Source organism: Phaseolus vulgaris, chromosome 3 (assembly GCF_051622355.1).
Source record: "Phaseolus vulgaris cultivar YP4 chromosome 3, ASM5162235v1, whole genome shotgun sequence".
Classification (NCBI taxonomy): domain Eukaryota; kingdom Viridiplantae; phylum Streptophyta; class Magnoliopsida; order Fabales; family Fabaceae; genus Phaseolus; species Phaseolus vulgaris.
In genome coordinates, this window is record NC_143500.1 from 36843397 (window position 1) to 36861312 (window position 17916).

Consider the following 17916-nt stretch of genomic DNA (forward strand, 5'->3'; position numbering starts at 1 on the left):
TTATTGTAACTGGTTAATCTTCGTTAATTAAAAAAAAAAACACTTCGCACAATATATACATTCCATATCAAGTTCAATTTGTTACCTATCACCGGTTCATACTCTTGGTATATAGTTATTGTGAGAAAGAAAGACAACTTGATCAAAATATAGCAGAACTGGTGTTTTGCTTGTGTGTTGCATCACTGGAATGCATACGCATAGTTAAGCCTACCTTGACAAAATTATGCCATTGTCCAACAATAAATATATCAACCATTGATGATTGACTTATAGTGATCAGCTATAGTTTCATAAACGGCACCTTCATCGATAAGGTTTTTAATAGCCAGCCTGCAGAGGAATTCAATAAGAATCAACAAGATTTGAATACTATGAGAGAGAGAGAGACAGAGAGAAAGAGACAGACATGAGCTTATCCAAAGAAATTTCAAGATGCTGTGCAATAAGATCACGACGGACTCCCTCATTCCTTGACCTGAAACATAAATATCAGAATGTTAAGTTGTGAATACCAAACAATATTCAACACATTCATCTAAAAAACAAGTGCGAACTTTATTATTTTAACTAAGGTCGTGTGATGTTTTTTATATCTCCAATTTATTCTCCACTCTTTGTTTCCATAGGACTAAAAGTCATGCAATTTTCATTTCTCTGTAGTTCTTTTGGTAACCTTGGTTGAACACGTGAAGACACCTGTGTTCCGCATCTTGAAGATGAAGATATTTTTGGTTTTGTTTTGATGATGAACTTGTACTTGGCAAATGATATATAAGGTTGCTTGTTATTGCTATTGCGTGAATGTTTGTGATACTTGCATACAAAAAATTCATTTTTCTTCTTCTACAATGGGATCAAATCTTAAACAATCATTCAGACTCACAATTCAAAGAGTTTATTTTTCCTCTTCAGAGCCAAAGCAAAAGATTATAATTTTTTTAGCAAGAAAGTGGATACATTGAAGTTCTGGGAGAAGTTTCCTCATTCTCTGTGCTTTATTCGTTTAGAAAATCTGTCATCAAATCATGTGATATCGTTTTTCTTTCTGTGCCATTGCATTCTAAGGATTATACAACTAAGTTTGACGCGTTATACAGAGTAAGTTTCTGCATATGTAAAAATTCCTTGATATTGCTTTGTTCTTGTAATTAGTATTTGTAACATTTGTTTTCTCGGATAGTAGAACAATCCTTCTCAAATTTGAAGGGATTGAACTAACGGTGGATTAGGTAAAAATTGAACCAGAACGAAATTTCTTTTTGAAAATATTTTGTACTTAAGGGGATTAATTCTACATTAAGAATTGGATATCAAGAGATTGAAGAAATATTCTTCTACAAAGTTTAAAGAGAAAGTCTTGCTTTTAAACTCTGTTTTTTACCAATTCATCCTCCTCTTGGGAATTCTCTAGTCATATTTGTCTACAACCTTCTTTGTATGTGTGCAAAACCAATTTTGATTGATTTTATATCAATTTCCTATTTGATGCCATCTCAATATCTCATTATATACAATCATTTTGTAATTCATCTTTTCTTATGAGTCAAGACAGACATCTATCTTAACATTTTTATTTTGCTACATCCACGCACCTTTTATCTCGTTGTTCCTTTTAAACATGACATAACATTTACTTTCGTAGATTATAACTAGATATATAGTAGTATCCTAAGACTCCCCTTTGTTTGTTAGGTACATTGTGATCTCAAATAAGTCTGTCTGTAGTTTTCAAAACAGAAAATTAACAAAGAACATCCGACATTCTTGGATTTTTATTTTGATCATAATAGTATATGAGGATACATTGCACAACACCAGTTGAAACTCAGGGGATACCAACCAAAATAATGTCACCAATCTTGCTCATTCTCATTATAAACTCAAGTTGCCAGTTTGCCAACTTGTGCCATGTATAGAAGCATACGATTCCTTAACATGCACTTTCAATCATTTAATTTTTTTAATAAAAAGGTTAAATTAATATTTTTATCTCTGTTTTTCTTTTAACTCTACCAACTTGGTGTCTCTTATATTAAAATGTTCAATATATTCTTTTAATTGTCAATATATGCAATGTGGTCCTTTATGCCTATTTTCTCACTAACAATGTTAACCTAATCTAATGAAAAACAGACACGTCACTATCAGGCTAAAGTTGGGACACTGGGAAAATAGATGAAAGGGGAGATATTGCATATTGTTTTGACAATTAGAGGACCTCGCTGAACATTTTAACATTAGAAAAACAAAGGTAAACAAAGTAATAGAAAAAGGGTAAAAAACTAATTTAGTCTAAAAAAATTGTTTACAACCTTGCTCCGAATTGAACTATTAAAAAACTCCGTATGCTACTTCTACAGCAGACAATGCAGAAGTTTGGCAATATTTAAGAAAGGTATTTTGGATACGCATACACATAAATCAATGGATAAAACCAACATTCAGAAAAACAAAATAGTTGATGTTTAATTACAACCAGATAACGTACCTGTTGGCGGGAAGATGCAGAAAATCTAAGACCATATTTTCAGTACCCTTCTGGCCAATGGCATGTTGATCAGAGAACTACAGATGAAAAGTAGCAAAGGAGTTATATCAAATAAAAATGAAACATAAACAGAAAAGTATGGTTCACTCTCTTACCTGATTTGTTGGTGGAATAACTTTAGCTTGATAACCCATTGTGGGAGTAATTGGCGTAGAATTCATAACATGTTGCTGATTAGGGACACTACTCTGAAGATGTTACCAAGTGAAACATTAGAATACACATGTACGCATGGTATTCATAACTATATATCCACCTCACATCATGTCAACTCAAACAAAAATTACAATATTGTAACTAATACCCGAATCCTGGAATTGTAGAGATGCACATGTATGCAATCTATGAAATGACTAGCAACCTCGTTAAAGTCAGTCACAGGCCTGAAATGACGCAGCGGAGTGAGGTTAAATATTGAACTGTAAGCAATAAGAGGTCCGCCTCAAATCGCCGAGATAAGAAGATAACCATCCTCAATTGTGATAATGATAGATATCGAAGACAATTTAAAATATTGAAGAGCTAAATATTTAAACTTCGTCCACACCTGAAATAGAAAACATTCAAGGTCCTTTTACCCTGAAAGTTTTTCAAATGTCCATGGAGCCTCGCATACATTCCGTCCCTAATAATGAAACTAGAATATTAGTACATACTATTTGAAATGAATTATCTGAGTAAATAAAAACATACACGTGTGACAACAAATAACCACACTACAAAACACGAACAAAATTATCAGTGTATCTGCTGCTTATTTTCTTGCAGAAAAAAGAATAAAATGGACATATTTATGTACCTTTCTATTTTTTTTATTTTAGTAGTAACATGTAACTCAAAACATGTCATTTCCGTTCTGAATTAAACAAGTAAACACGTATGGTATTTAAAAAACGGGAGTGATTAAAACCATTCTTCTCACTACTTATACATACAAGTTCAAAAATGGGTAAAGTTATTAAGACCCTATTTGAATAAATTCTAAGTAAACAAACACAAGAGAATAAAATAAAAAAGTAAAATGAATCAAACTTCTTTAATACATTAAAACTAGTTCTGAAAAAGTTAAATAAAATGACTTTTGTAAATTAGCTTATACATAAATTAATTTAAACTTATAAAAGAAATTTAATTAATTTCCTCTTTTTTATTTTATTTTCGTATAAATATGTTTTGAGAATTTTATTCGACCAGAACCTAAATACAAAATGAAAATCTACACAGCAAATACAATATTGCAGTAGCATACAAGATAGACTCTGCTTCATTTGAATCAGCAGCTTCCTGAAACCTGCAGACGAACAAAAACTCGTCACTACCAAAAGCAAATGGTGCAAAAGAAAAAAAGATCAGAACAAAAATAATGATCTAGACATAACAAATTTAACGACAATTACCATTTATTACACTCAATCTTCCCAGTACCATCATCAAGCACAAAAGTAACATCAGTAACTCGTCCAGCTTTGTTGCACACTCTTCCTATAAGAGTAACCTGGACTCGAATTGTCAGAACCTCCAAACCTTAACCAAATTAACAAACTAAGATTCAAGGAGAACGCACATTATTAACGTCCACACCGTCAACAATCAAATTGGCTTTATCATCGCTTGATTGAATCGCATCGTATATTTGCTTAACTGTTAGAGGAAGCAAGGACTGAGCATCGCGATTCTACAAAACAACAATAAATCATAAATATAACTTCAAAGCACAACGTTTTCTCAAAAACTTCCAATTGGAAGAGCAAAACCCTAGGGATTAATTAGTGTTAAATGTGTTTGTGAGTATGATAAAAAGGAAAAATAAAGGAGAAGAGACCTTGGAGAAACCCAGTGAAGGATCAGTGCCCTGAGTGGCCTGAGAAGGCATAAATCCGCCGCCGGAGAAGGCTGCGTTGCCGTCGAACTGACTCGAACTCGAATACATGCTTCTTCACTTGTAGAATCGATATGCATACACAAATTTCAAAATTTGGTGTGCGTACTGTAACTGAAACATATATACAAAACGTTTTCTTTTTTACTCTTTACGATTAATATGGAAATACAAAAACTAGTTTCCCCCCATTATTTCTGTTTATTTCCTCCAAGTAATTGTCTTTCTAAAAGAAAAGAAAAGAAAATAAATAAAAAAATGGTATACCAAACAACCTCTGGAAATATATGGTCTACCAGGAGAAGGAGCTCGGGCACAGCTCAAAGCGGAGTTTATAATTCCACCATTTTTTTATGCTTATACGCATGACCTAGCCGTTGTTGGCTAAACTATGGCTTCTCTGAATGTTTATCTTCCTTTTTCACCAAAAGAACAATGTAAAAATAGATAACTGTATTATTTGCCTTATTCTTGGTAACTTAAAGAAACAAAAACACAAAGGATGTCTGGGGACGAAATGAACGAAATGAAGAGAAACCAAACGATTTTAACAGAAAAAAAATGGTACGAGATTAAATGGAGTAAAGAGAAGTTAAAATATTAATTGAACCAATATAAAGACAAAGCTCTTTTAAAAAAGAAAACACAAAGGATGGTAACCATATATGTGAATGATTGAACGTTCGAGAGGTAGGAAATTGTTACATTTACATAAGAAGCCTGTGACGGAAAAGCTGAGAGCGTGATCCACCCTTTAAACTTTTTTAGGAAACATAACAAAGGACCCTAACTATATAGGAATGCAAACAATTTGATATACAAGAACCGTTAAGGAAAAGATGAGAGCATATAAAAAATGCTTACTGTATAATTAAAACAATCAAATAAGAAAGCATACTCTCCAGCACATCTATCTCCACTTCTGCAGCAGAACAGTGAATCAAAAATAAAATTCTTGAAAAATAAAGCCAAAACCTCATTTATTCTCAACTGTAGCGACCCATGAAATAATATATGCTAATTATAAGATAAAAAATTCCAATTATACCATCAGTAGACAAATTCATGTAATATCTTTGAACAAGCGACATAAATCATTAGTAGAAACAAGAAATATCAATCAATAAGTTATATGACAACCAAGACATCTAAATTTGAAACGAGTCAATGGATGAATTTATCAGAAGACAGTACAGGAAAGAAAGAAAATAAGTGGAGTTTGATACTTCAGATTGTAGATAGCCTTCCACAAGAAGAATCTTGAAGCAAAGTGAAAACTGAGAAACAAGTCAGAAGCTCATTAAGTGGTAGAATGGTAGTAGAATCCAAGAAATTAACAACTAAAATCTGAACCAAGGACAACCAGATCTTCCAAGAAATCCCCAATTATGAACCTAAAACACAGAACCTTTGTAACATTGATGACAACGACCAAAAAGTTTAGCATTGCATCACACGCACCTTCAGACCCTACCATATTCACAAACTCACGGCGGGCCACTCTAGTGTGACCATCCGAAAAAAGCAACAAACGATGCAACCCTCGACGTTGAGTAGAATTTATAATGTTACAGATAGAGAGGTGTATTGGATACAGCTAGCATTTCTTCATTCTGGTGAAGAGCAATAAATTGGTCTTATGTACTTTTGATCCTTCAGATCAAATTTGTCACTCAACAAATTAACTGTGATAGTCTTGGAATGGAGTTAATCAACTATTGTTCTATTTTTTAATGTAGAATATTTTTTTTTTCTTTCCAGTTGTTTAGTCATCCACTGAATGAATGAACCAATTTGATCGCGTTAACAGTAGGTAATTAAATTTTAGTTTTCCAAACTAATTAACTGTGAGATTTTGCGCATTCAGGAATCAGATATACTCAACTACACCTATATCTGCGCCCAAATGCATAATACACCTTTTTTCTAATTTTCTTCCAATCATCTGAACTCCAATGGAAACAATTAGAAGAGTAAATACTCAAGCACACCATCATCCAAGAAATCAATAGCAGCCAGCAGTTCAACACAGAATTAACAATTCAGTCTAGAAACATAGAAGGATATGGCAAAAACAAAGGAATCAAACCCATTGGAAAAAAAACCCTGAGAAACAAAACCCTAGAAAGGACAGAGACGAACCTAAGGTTACGACAAAGATAGCTTGAGATTGGGACCCCAGAGAGCGCGGCAAAGGTCGAGCGCGTGAAAGAATTTTCAAAATTAGCAGGATTACGGATCAAGTATATATCGAATGAAGATATTTATTTAATTTTAAAATAATAAAAATATAATTAATATCTATAATAGTTTGAATATATACATACTGTTTAAGAGTATAAATATGGATTTTATTTTGATAATTTTAAAAATAATAGATTCACAGAATTTTCATCCATTTAAAAACTAGGACTAAATTGATTGAAAAGTATTAAAAAAATTAAAAATTGAGAATTTGACAAACTAATAAATACAACATGAAGGGTATTTGAAGTTGAACTGCACACAAATATGTTTGCTGTTAGTAATTAAGTTGAAATACTTTTTTTGCCAAATTTCATTGTTACAAGTTTATGCAAAATATATATTTCTCACTTTTTAGCATTTTTTCTCAACGTTGAGGGTTTTCATTATTATTCTCACTTTATTAACCATTCTAGTTTCAATTTAATTTTGATAAACTTTTGAAGTTATGTGTGATTTCTTTTCCAAGTTTAGATTACATTTTAGATATTTTAATTCGTTGAACTAACCTTAATGGTTTTTTTATAACAAGCTATTCAATTTATATTGACTTTATTTATTCTTATCTATATTTTTAATATAAATAGGTGAAAAAAGAATTGCATGCATGCTAGTGGTGAGATGTGAGTTTCGTGGATTAGAAGTGCAACAATATGATTGTCTATTCAATCGATATTTATTTGTGCAACTCATTATATATGGGTATGACATAGTTTTGAACTATTACATGTATTTAGCTACACATGCAAATGCAAGAGAAGTTAGTGTCACACCAATAACAATGTAGTAGACAAAGTATAAGGACTTCTCATCTATAACGTTCAAAACTCAAGTCTCATATGACATGAGAGGTCGGGCAACGATATGCTCATAATCATATTGTCGCAATACATACGCAAGCAAATGTTGTTGCATACATGTACCATAAAGAGACGGACTCAAAGGGCCTACTAGGGCGATGGTCGTCATATGGACTCCAAATGACTCTAACATAGGTCAGAACATCTAACTGGAACCAGAAGCAACAATAATACAAATATGTCATTCAGTCACATCAAGTTGCTCATGAGTGAATCTTCTAATAGGTGGGATTTATATCCCTCCCCCTATACCTTTAAAATGTTCGTATATTCATGTTTGTTACAATTTCAACAAATCAATAGTTGTGCATTCATATGAAAATAAATGTAATTTTCATTAATCTTGTATATGATTTACCTGTATAAGTGTCACATAAATGTCCAATTACTTTGTTAAGCAAAGCACGCATCCCTTAACTGATAAACATATGGGTAAGTGTGATAGCTACCCACGAGTATTCACCACACACTTATAGATTTTTTAACAACAACACATATATGGAGGTGACATTCTTATCAACAAGTGTTGTGCATCCCACTAGATGCAACAAATATGCTCTCACAACACACTACCAAGTCTACCGAATGCAACACTCCTCATAAACCTCTCAGAGCCAACCAAGTGTAATGTGTGCACTCCAAAATTGCCTCATTTGTGAGGTCTTACCTCACCCTACCACAACTTCAAAATGACATGATCCATGAAACTTACTAGCAGAGAAAGGTCTGAAGGTCCTTTAGGAAATCCTTTCTATTCGTCATGTCGGTCTTCATGTGCATCCATCACATTAGTAGTTGTATGATCACATGTTAGCTTACGATCTCGTATATAGACTAATGTCGAAGGCCTACCACCGCCTTGTGATTCACCACCTCCAGTTCTAGTCATAATTGTGTATGCAACATCATTCTTACATTAATGAAAACCAAAATTCTAATAAACTTTACACATACCTACAATATTTTTGGATTTGGAAATGCCTTTCAGATTGTACAATTTGTATTTAATCACGTTAGACGATACAATTTGAAAGGTATTCCCGAATATAGAAATGTCTTTCGGATTGTACAATCCATAATTATTATTTTTTCTAAAATGCATTTTTAATTGTACAAATCAAAATTTGGAAATACCTTATGGATTGTACAATCCAAAATATGTAGAAAAAGTAAATAAAAAAATATGATTGTGTAATTTGGAATCTTTCCAAATCACCAAATTTGGAATGAAAAAATACATAAATGAAAACATCAAAACGAACATTTGTTAACAATGCAACCAACAATGACTCGCCAATGCATATGCAATCTTCAACAAAAGAATGTGAAAATGCTCTAAAACATCACAAAAAAGCTTGAAAAAGGAAAGGAGATGCGAGGAGGGAGTGCTTGAGGGTGTCACCATTGATGAAAAAGATGAAGGAATAAGGAAATAAGGTTATTTATTTTTTAAATTAAGGGTATAATGTCTTTTGGTCACTCCGGGTGCAAATGAAAACTATGGTGTAGAAGAAATTGCCCAGTGTGGTTACCAGCCATGATGGTGTCTTGCATGGGTAATGAATAGTTGTCCCATGCTCCAACAAGGCTACTTCTTCTTGCACCCCATGGGTTCTTGGGGCACCACATAATAATTGCACAATTACATTTTTGTTCTGCAATTAAAAAATAAATAAACTCAAAAACTCTACTAAGGTTTTTCATCTTACCTCTTTTCCCAACTTCTCTCACAGTGCATCCCAAAACATATATGGAACGCGATTATCACCGGTTAAAAGTTTTTTTGTGGTTGTATACAGAATATGAGAGCATTTTATAGTGCGTTTGTGATTGTGTGGTGAAAAATGTTAATTTTTCATATGTATTTCACTCTTCTCTTACACTGATTTTGCTGCATTGATTTTTTGTGTGTTCTAAAAGCATTTTGGATTATGTAATCCAGAATAAAAAAATTTAAACTACAAATTTCGAATTACATAATCCAGAAGCCGTCCTCCAAGAAACATCATCGGAAGCCCAACCCATCGTTGAAATGACCAACATGGGTTGCATAACGCACATACAAGCTTAACGTCTTCTGCAGGAGTGTAAGAATTATCTAATGGAAACACCATGCTGGTAGTTCTAAACTTGAATGTTGTGTTTGTTTTTGGGTGTTTACTGTTACCGAAGATAGAAATGCGGGAGGAATCATGTTTGTATCTATCAATTTACGCTGATTTAGGAGCGTGGAAAGACACGAAATCTGCAAAATAGTTTCTACTCATACTGTATTTTCATGGTTTACCAGTGAATTCATTTCTTAACTTTTAAAATATAACAAATTTTTTAAAGATAAATAAATTTATATAATAATAATATAAATATATTTATATAGTAATAGTAAAAGAAAATAAATTAGTAATATAAATATAAATACTATGAAATAATAGTAATATATTTAAAATTTAAAATAGGAATAATATATATAAAAAAATTAATAAAATTATAAATAATTATAGTAACTAAAATAAAATTTTAAAATAATAATAATAATAAATTATAAATTATAAAAAATAATAATAAAAATAAAAATAAATTACTTATTTAATAATAATTAAAATAATTTTATTAAATAATAATATTAACAGTAATAAAAATTAATTTTTATTTTTATTTTATTTGATTTTATGAAAATATATTTTATATATATTTATAATATTTTAATTAACTAAAATTTATACAAAAATATCTCATATTTTATTATTTAAATATTTTTTAAAGAAAGGGTAAATTTGTAAACTTACATTTTACACATTTAAAAAAAATTAAAAATTTCTTTACAACCATCATATCACTCACAAACTTCAATAAACTTTCCTTACAGATTCACTGTATTATATCATAATCCAAACAACCTCACTTTCTTTACACTTTCCTCTCAAATCACTCCTCAAATCCTCTCCCTAATCCAAATAGAAGTGAACAATGGACAATTACTTGGGGATAAGAAGCAGTAGTGGACTCGTGACTGCTACCACAACTTATCTTCATGGAGTTTAAATCCCATCTTTCATGCAACGAAAAATGACAGGAAGGTTCACGAAGGATGCAAGGGAATGGTTGACGTCCATGGCAAAGGTTGTAGAATTGCTGAAATAGAGCAATTTCAACGCATAATTATCATATAAGATAAAGAAAAGGGACAACAAGGATTGGTGCAGATGAAAAGTGCAGTGCATCTTGCAAGATTCTAAGTTAAATCAAAGTATAAAACAATGAATAAATTAAAAGAAGTCTTAGCTGAAACTCCCCTGAACAGATAAAATACATTGTTTTTGTTAGCATTAAATTCAAAGTCGTCATTAGTTATATTTTGAAATTTGAATAATCAATAATTATTGTTCCTGCCGGTTGACCAAGAAAATCTTCATGCGTGGCTCTGACTTACGAACAAGGACTCCTTCGTCTTCAACTCAGATCTCCGCCTTACGTCGTCGTGAGTACCTGAAATGAAGTGAGCAAAAGGGCGCCCTCGCGGAAGTTTGCACTCTGACGATCAAGTCAGCAAGCAAGAAACATAAAACACCTCCGTATCGGAGCATCGTAACTGAATTCTCTGAAGGTGTGTAACTGAATCGTAACTAACTTTCTCTCTCTCTCCAACCACTTGTGCGTACAGTGAGTAAGCGAGCGAATGATTAGAGTGTGTGTGTAAACTGAGTAAAACGTACCTTACTAAGCTTTCAGAAAAGCTTATATACCTTGGGTTTCAGTGCTTGCTGCCACGTGGCTTCTCTGACTTAGCGCAACTCCACGTGGAAAGCCTTACCACGCTGTAACCCAACTTAGGGAAATTCCAGCGTGTAAGTCTTCCTTCCTCAAAGTGCATCTGGCGCGATGGGTGACTTTCTGGGTGTCAACTCATGCACCCCAGCCTCTAGTCACTCGCACTAGGAGTGTATCTGCCTTCCTCTCGCACCACGCACATGGTTCGCCCCTGGGCGTGGCCCTTTCCTGGGTCGTATCTGTCCCAGGGACTCTCCAGAGGTGGCGTGGGTACTTCACGAGTCAGGTTACTCCCTACTGGTACCGGGACTATGGCCTTGGAGCCACCTTTATCTTTTCTTATTACTCATTCTGAGGTACCGGGGCCTGAAGCCTCCTCGCCCGTACCATGGCCTCTTACTGTGCCGCCCCCTCCACGGTCTTCCCTACCCGTGGGTATCAGGGGGTGACATTAACGACGTCTCAACCTGGCGGTGCCCACACTTGGCGATGCCCACACCTGGTGATGCCCACACTTGGCGACGCCCAAAGTGGTCAACCTATTGACTTTCTTCCTTGGGTCCCTTGGTGGGTCCCACCATATGTTTGACTTTGACTTTGACTTTGGTCAACGCCTGGGGACGGGTCGGTACAATTATTAGTTTTAATTTTAGTTTTGAATGTCATTTATACTATAATTTTAAATGTAATTTGTAGTATAACTTTTATGAGAGGGAATGTAGAATTTATTAAGTCTATTTTGAGACTATTTAGAGAGATTGTATTCTCATTTAAAAAGTAGCAGTGAAATAAAAGTTATATTATTTGTTCACAAATTAGTATTAGAGCTATGACCAGTATAACCAATAATTTTTCCCTGCCTCGATTAACAAAAATGGCGAATTATGACAATTGGAGCATCCAAATGAAAGCCCTTCTAGGATCTCAAGATTTTCGGGAGGTGGTTCAACAAGGTTTTGAAGAATCGAAAAATACCAATGGTTACTCGACGGTCCAAAACAAAGTGTTTAAAGTGACACGATCGAAAGATAAGACAACTTTGTATATGTTGTATCAAGCTGTTGATGAGACAATCTTTGAGAAGATTGTTGGTGCATCCACTTCAAACTAAGCATGGGACATCTTGGAAAAGGTGTTCAAGGGTGCAGTCTGAGTTAAACAAATGCGTCTTCAAACTCTACGAGGTGAGTTGAAGGCCATTAAGATAAATGATTCAGAAAATGTATCTAGTTACATCGCTCGTGTGCAAACGGTAGTCAATCAACTTAAACGCAATGGAGAAACTCTCACGGATGCAAGGGTCATGGAGAAAATTCTTCGATCATTGACTAATGACTTTAAAAATGTTGTATGCGCAATCGAGGAGTCAAGAAACTTGGAAGAGATGACCAGTAATGACCTCGCGGGTTCTCTTGAAGCACATGAACAACGGAAGAAGAAAAATAAACAAGAAGTCTTGGAGGAAGCCTTACAAACAAAGATGACCATTAAAGAAGACAAGGTGATGTACGTGCAACATAACCGAGAAAGAGGACATGGACGCGGAGGTCACGATTTTTATCACAATGGAGGTTGTAGTCATGGAAACAACAATGAAGAGAGGGAACAAATGAACCAACAACTAGCATAGACGAGGTCGTGATCGTGGTGGTCGTTCACATTGTTCAAATGTTGAATGTTACAATTGCGACAAATATGGACATTATGCAAAGGAGTGTTATACCAAGAAGAAAGTGGAAAAAAATGCAAATTTAGTGGAGGAAGATGAGACAAAAGATGAAGGAATTCTCATGATGGCCAATGAAGGCACCATCCTGAATAATGACATGGTATGGTATCTAGACATTGGTGCTAGTAATCATATGTGTGGGCATAAACATCTCTTTGTTGATATACAAGAGATCAAAGATGAACATGTGTCTTTTGGAGACTCAACAAAAGTTCCTATCAAAGGTCGGGGAAAAATATGTTTTTTTTTTTCAAAAGGATGGAAAACAAGGTACTAGGAGGACGTTTATTATGTACCTGACTTGAAGAGTAATATTCTCAGTATGAGACAATTATTGGATAAAGGTTATTCGATTTTCATGAAAGACCGGAATTTTCACTTGAAAGAAAAAAATGGACGAGTGCTTGCAAACGTGGAGATGGCGAAGAATCGGATATTCAAACTCAACTTAAAGAATACCTTGTCAGAGAAGTCCCTTTATGATGCAAAAATTGAGCTTGAAGGTTTAAGGGAAATTTGCAATTTACTGAATAATGAAAAGCAAAATCTTCTAAATGAAAGGAATGTCTTGGTATCTCAATTGGAGAGTGTTGAAGCAAAGTTTGGTAACCTGAAAAGAAGCTTTACAAAATTGGAAGAAAAATATGTTGATATGGAGAAAGACAAAGAAAGTATAGTCAATCAAGTAGAAGAACTCCATTTGTTGCTTTTGCCACAAAAAAAAGGTGAATGAATTACAGTTCAAATTAGAAGCCCCTTATAAGTTTTCAAATGCCCTTGAATCTATGAAGAAGTTGGGGGCAAAACCAAAGGTCAATGACAAGTATCTTCCATCTTTTGTTATTGTTGATGAGAGTGTAGGAAATAATACTTTAGGTAGTCTGACTGCAGGGTACAATAAAGTTCTTTGTGACAATAAGAAACTTGGTTCATGTGTTTTACTTGAAAATAATAGTTTTGATTTGGGAGAAGACAGTAAATGGAATGGTGTTGAGGCATTATCTGAAAAGGATATATGGTCTAATCATTATGTTCCAAGTTCATTGAAGTCAGAGTCTTCCTTAAATCTTTTAAATTCCAAGGATATAAGTGGAGAATATTTTGTTTGGGAAACTAAAAGTAATTCAATTCGAAATTCTGCATGAATTGCTGCAGTGAAGAAAACTGAAGTTGCTTCTAATCCAAAAGAATATGGTGACTATTGGAAAAATATTGGAGGTCGTTCGGGTAGGAAAAATATAAAATTAGAAGTGTGGGCGATGACAAACAAAAAAAAATCTAAATGAAAAATATGAAAGGTTTGAGTTTAAGGACTCGGCCTCTACAATTGATTGTTCATGCAGTCCTTGATAACATAAAATCTATACCACATATACAACATCCTTTAACTTAATTTGATGTAACTTCTTAATTAGGTAATTTTATCTTTTATTAATTTAAAAATTTATTATTTATTTATTTAATAAAATAAATAACTTTTTATTCCAAAAATAATTAAATAACTATTTACATATTATATATATATATATATTTATTGTTACATTTAACCTTCATTATCTCGTGACTAAATTAAATAGGCTGAATCACAATCCAATTATATTTACTTGTACCCTTATATATAGGAAGAATTACACTTTTACTATTAATTACTTTTGACTTACTAGTAATTGTTGGAACCTATAATCAGTATTAGAATTTAGCTAAAAGTATGATTTATAGTAGAACAATTGATGAAAAAGTTATTACAGTAGTACTTGACTGATTAGGAAAATACATGGTCGAGAGGTAGTTAAGTAAAATCAGAAAAAGATAAAGGAATAAAACAGTTTTAATAAGATTGATAAAGTTCAATAATGAAATACTAGGTAATCAGAATAACAAATAGGTAGAGTATTTTTTATAAGATTACAACTTAATTCGATTGATTCTGATTTTATTATTAGAGCACTTTGCAGGTACATTCTTTTTATCGAGAGAGTCCAAGTCAACTAGATCGAGAGTCACGAAGAGGAGCGAAGAGGAGAGAAGAGAAATTATATTACTTTGTATAAACACATGTAAGAATATATATAATAAAATTCATCATAAATTTCTTTCTTTTCGTATATAGCTATACATTAGAAACCTAGGAAATGACATGGATTAAAATCTATCCAAGCAACAAGACTTTTCATTAGGATTTATATATATCTTGATTTTTTGCGGTCACATGATTTGCTCATGTTTCGGTGTTATTCCTTATATATTTCATTTACGTCGACATACTCGACCATGAAGGTTATGACATGTTTTATTGTCTTTTATATATAGTTGTATAGTATAAAAAGTGGCATAATGTTAGTTAATTTTTTTACTTATCAATAACATTATTAAATGATTTGGTTCTTTTACATTAACATTTAATATAGATATAGTTTATAAGGTTTTTATACAAAATATATGAATAATCATATTCATCATTTTATATTTAGTGTTTAAAATTCTAAAAATTAGTTAAATATAGTGCACTGAAATCATTTCTTAAATATATGTATAATAACAGTAATATTATATTCAATATTTTAAGAGTTATTTAAATATATATTATATTCAATATTTTAAGAGTTAATTAAATATAATATACCTAAAAAATGTTATAGATGTTTTTTTATCAGAAAAATATGGATCACTTAAGGGTGACTCACCCCTTATACAAGAAATAAGAAGAAAAATAAGACCGGACTTCACATTCTAACATATCCCAAACTTCCAACAAAAGCTACTAACTATTCCTTACTCCAAAAATAATAAAAGAAGTCCGGTTTTGACAATAACAACTCATCAAACACCGAAATAATGTTATAAATGTATGTATACATGTCCTCTTATGTTTTAAAAAAATTATTTTAATAAATAAATTATATAAAATATATGTATAATTATACACATCAACTTATATATAATATTTAATTATTTAAAAATATATTTTTACTATAATAAACTTCAAATAAATTAAATATTTATTATAAATAAAATTAATGCAACAATTAAAAATATTGATATATATATATATATATATATTTACACTATTTTTATTTATAGTGTGATTTGCAAGTGTATTAAGTATAATTTCTCTTATTATCCTATACACTTTAAATAACTTGAACTATACAAATATAAAATATATAAAAAAATATTAAAATTTGAAAACTAAATGTTAGAATTTCAAGTATGAGCTTGGTCTTATATTAAGTATAAATGAGTATAAAGAGTATACAAGAAAAAAAGATTCACATATTTTGCCTTAAGATTTTGAATTGGAAGTGATGTCTTGACATTTTTATATGGAATGTTCATGATTCATTGGAGTCTTTATGTCGTTTTCCCTTAGAAGAACTCAAAAAATGATGCGGTGAGTGATTATATCTAGTATTGTTAGGATTCTTTGTATCTAAAGTTTTTCTCACAATGGTTTCAAGTACATGTGTCTTGTTGTAATAAAAACGATGGTACAAGTGGATCACACCACTATTGCATGAGGAAATGTACCAATGGATAAGAAACTCGTGCTTGAAGAGGAGATTGTTAGAATTCTAAGTGTAAACTTTATTCCATATTGAGTATAAACGAGTTTAAACAGCAATATATAATGAAAAAAATTCATGCCTTAAAATTTTAGGTTGATATAATGTCTTAACTTTCTTGTATGGAATATTCATGACTCATTGATGTTGAATCTCCTGATATTTTAATGAAAATACGTAAAATAAGTAACTTCGAAAAAGTTTCACATGTATTTTTATTTGATTTTTGGGGGAAAATAAATATTTTAAAAATTATATTAATTTTACATATTTAATTAGAAATAACTATCTTAGGACATACTGTTAGATTTATTAGTGTCTAAGTTCAAGAGGGGTGAATTGAACTTATAAAATTTTCACAATAAATAATATTTAAGAAATCCTTACAGAAAAAGAACAAATTGATTTAAAGAAAAACATATTTATTTTATGATTTCAAGAAGCAGCTTCAAAAATATAATCAACAAATTTTTATTTCTTAGTTATTAGATCCAGAATTTTTGTAATTTGATTATCAAATCAGAAATTCAATTAAAAAAAAACAACTTTCAAAAGCCTTTACAAAAAACAGTTTCAAAACAACATAATCTCAAAAACAGTTTCAAAACAATAGAATCTTGAACAAGATTGCTTGCTTAATAGAATTTTAACACTTGTATTACCCAATCAAAGATTACCGATATTGTAGCAAGATAAAACAAAATATGATTTAACCCAACAACAGTTAAAACAAAAGATTCAACTTTAAAAATATCAGATTCATTTATCACAAATTATCAGATTTCAGATTTAAAGTAGTGATCAAGAAGGAGAAAGGCACACACAGTTTTATACTAGTTCACTCAACAAGAGCTACATCTAGTCTCACCTTATATCAAGATGGATTTCACTAATAAAGCAAAACAATCTTTACAAAACCTCTTAGTTCTTGAACCCTCCAAGAACCAAGATCACAAGCTGAAACACCCTATTTCAGCAACACTTCTAGAAACTCTATCAAGAAGTACAAATGTAAACACCTTTACAAAAGAAAAGTATAGGAAGGAAAACACCTGAAACAACCTTGAATTTTTAACCAAAGGCACTAGCATAAGAGCCCCTAGACCTTTTTAAGAAAAACTTTCAATAACTAAAATTCACTTCAAAATCTCAATGAAAGCACTTGAAAATTGTATGCAAATCGTGATTGCAAGGTGTGTTTTGACCTAAGATCAACTTCTTTTTTCATAGGTTTCAGATTAAAACAAATTTTCAGAAAGCAGTTAAGAACTGTTATAAAAATAACAAATTAAAGTTCAAAAGAACAAATTGTTTTTTGAAAA

The 17916-nt window shown here is 31.8% G+C and overlaps 1 protein-coding gene across 8 annotated transcripts; it reads right to left on the reverse strand.

Moving 5' to 3' along the window:
* On the reverse strand, nucleotides 1–6652 carry LOC137807326 (replication protein A 32 kDa subunit A). 8 transcript variants are annotated; one of them, XM_090300795.1, is made up of 13 exons: nucleotides 6573–6642; nucleotides 5295–5352; nucleotides 4706–4846; nucleotides 4374–4544; nucleotides 4116–4226; nucleotides 3949–4046; nucleotides 3801–3842; nucleotides 3099–3176; nucleotides 2856–2934; nucleotides 2647–2739; nucleotides 2492–2568; nucleotides 410–478; nucleotides 1–333 (listed from the first exon to the last, which is right to left on the reverse strand). In XM_090300795.1, exons 4-13 carry the CDS (start codon nucleotides 4479–4481, stop codon nucleotides 252–254), a joined length of 837 nt encoding a protein of 278 aa, XP_090156921.1. In that variant the 5' UTR covers nucleotides 4482–4544; nucleotides 4706–4846; nucleotides 5295–5352; nucleotides 6573–6642; the 3' UTR covers nucleotides 1–251. The 8 variants fall into 8 exon arrangements, with proteins under 8 accessions (XP_090156921.1, XP_068464028.1, XP_068464027.1 ...); XM_068607927.2 differs by having other exon boundaries at nucleotides 4698–4846; XM_068607926.2 differs by lacking the exon at nucleotides 4706–4846 and having other exon boundaries at nucleotides 6573–6652.
* Nucleotides 6653–17916: the final 11264 nt, after the last annotated feature.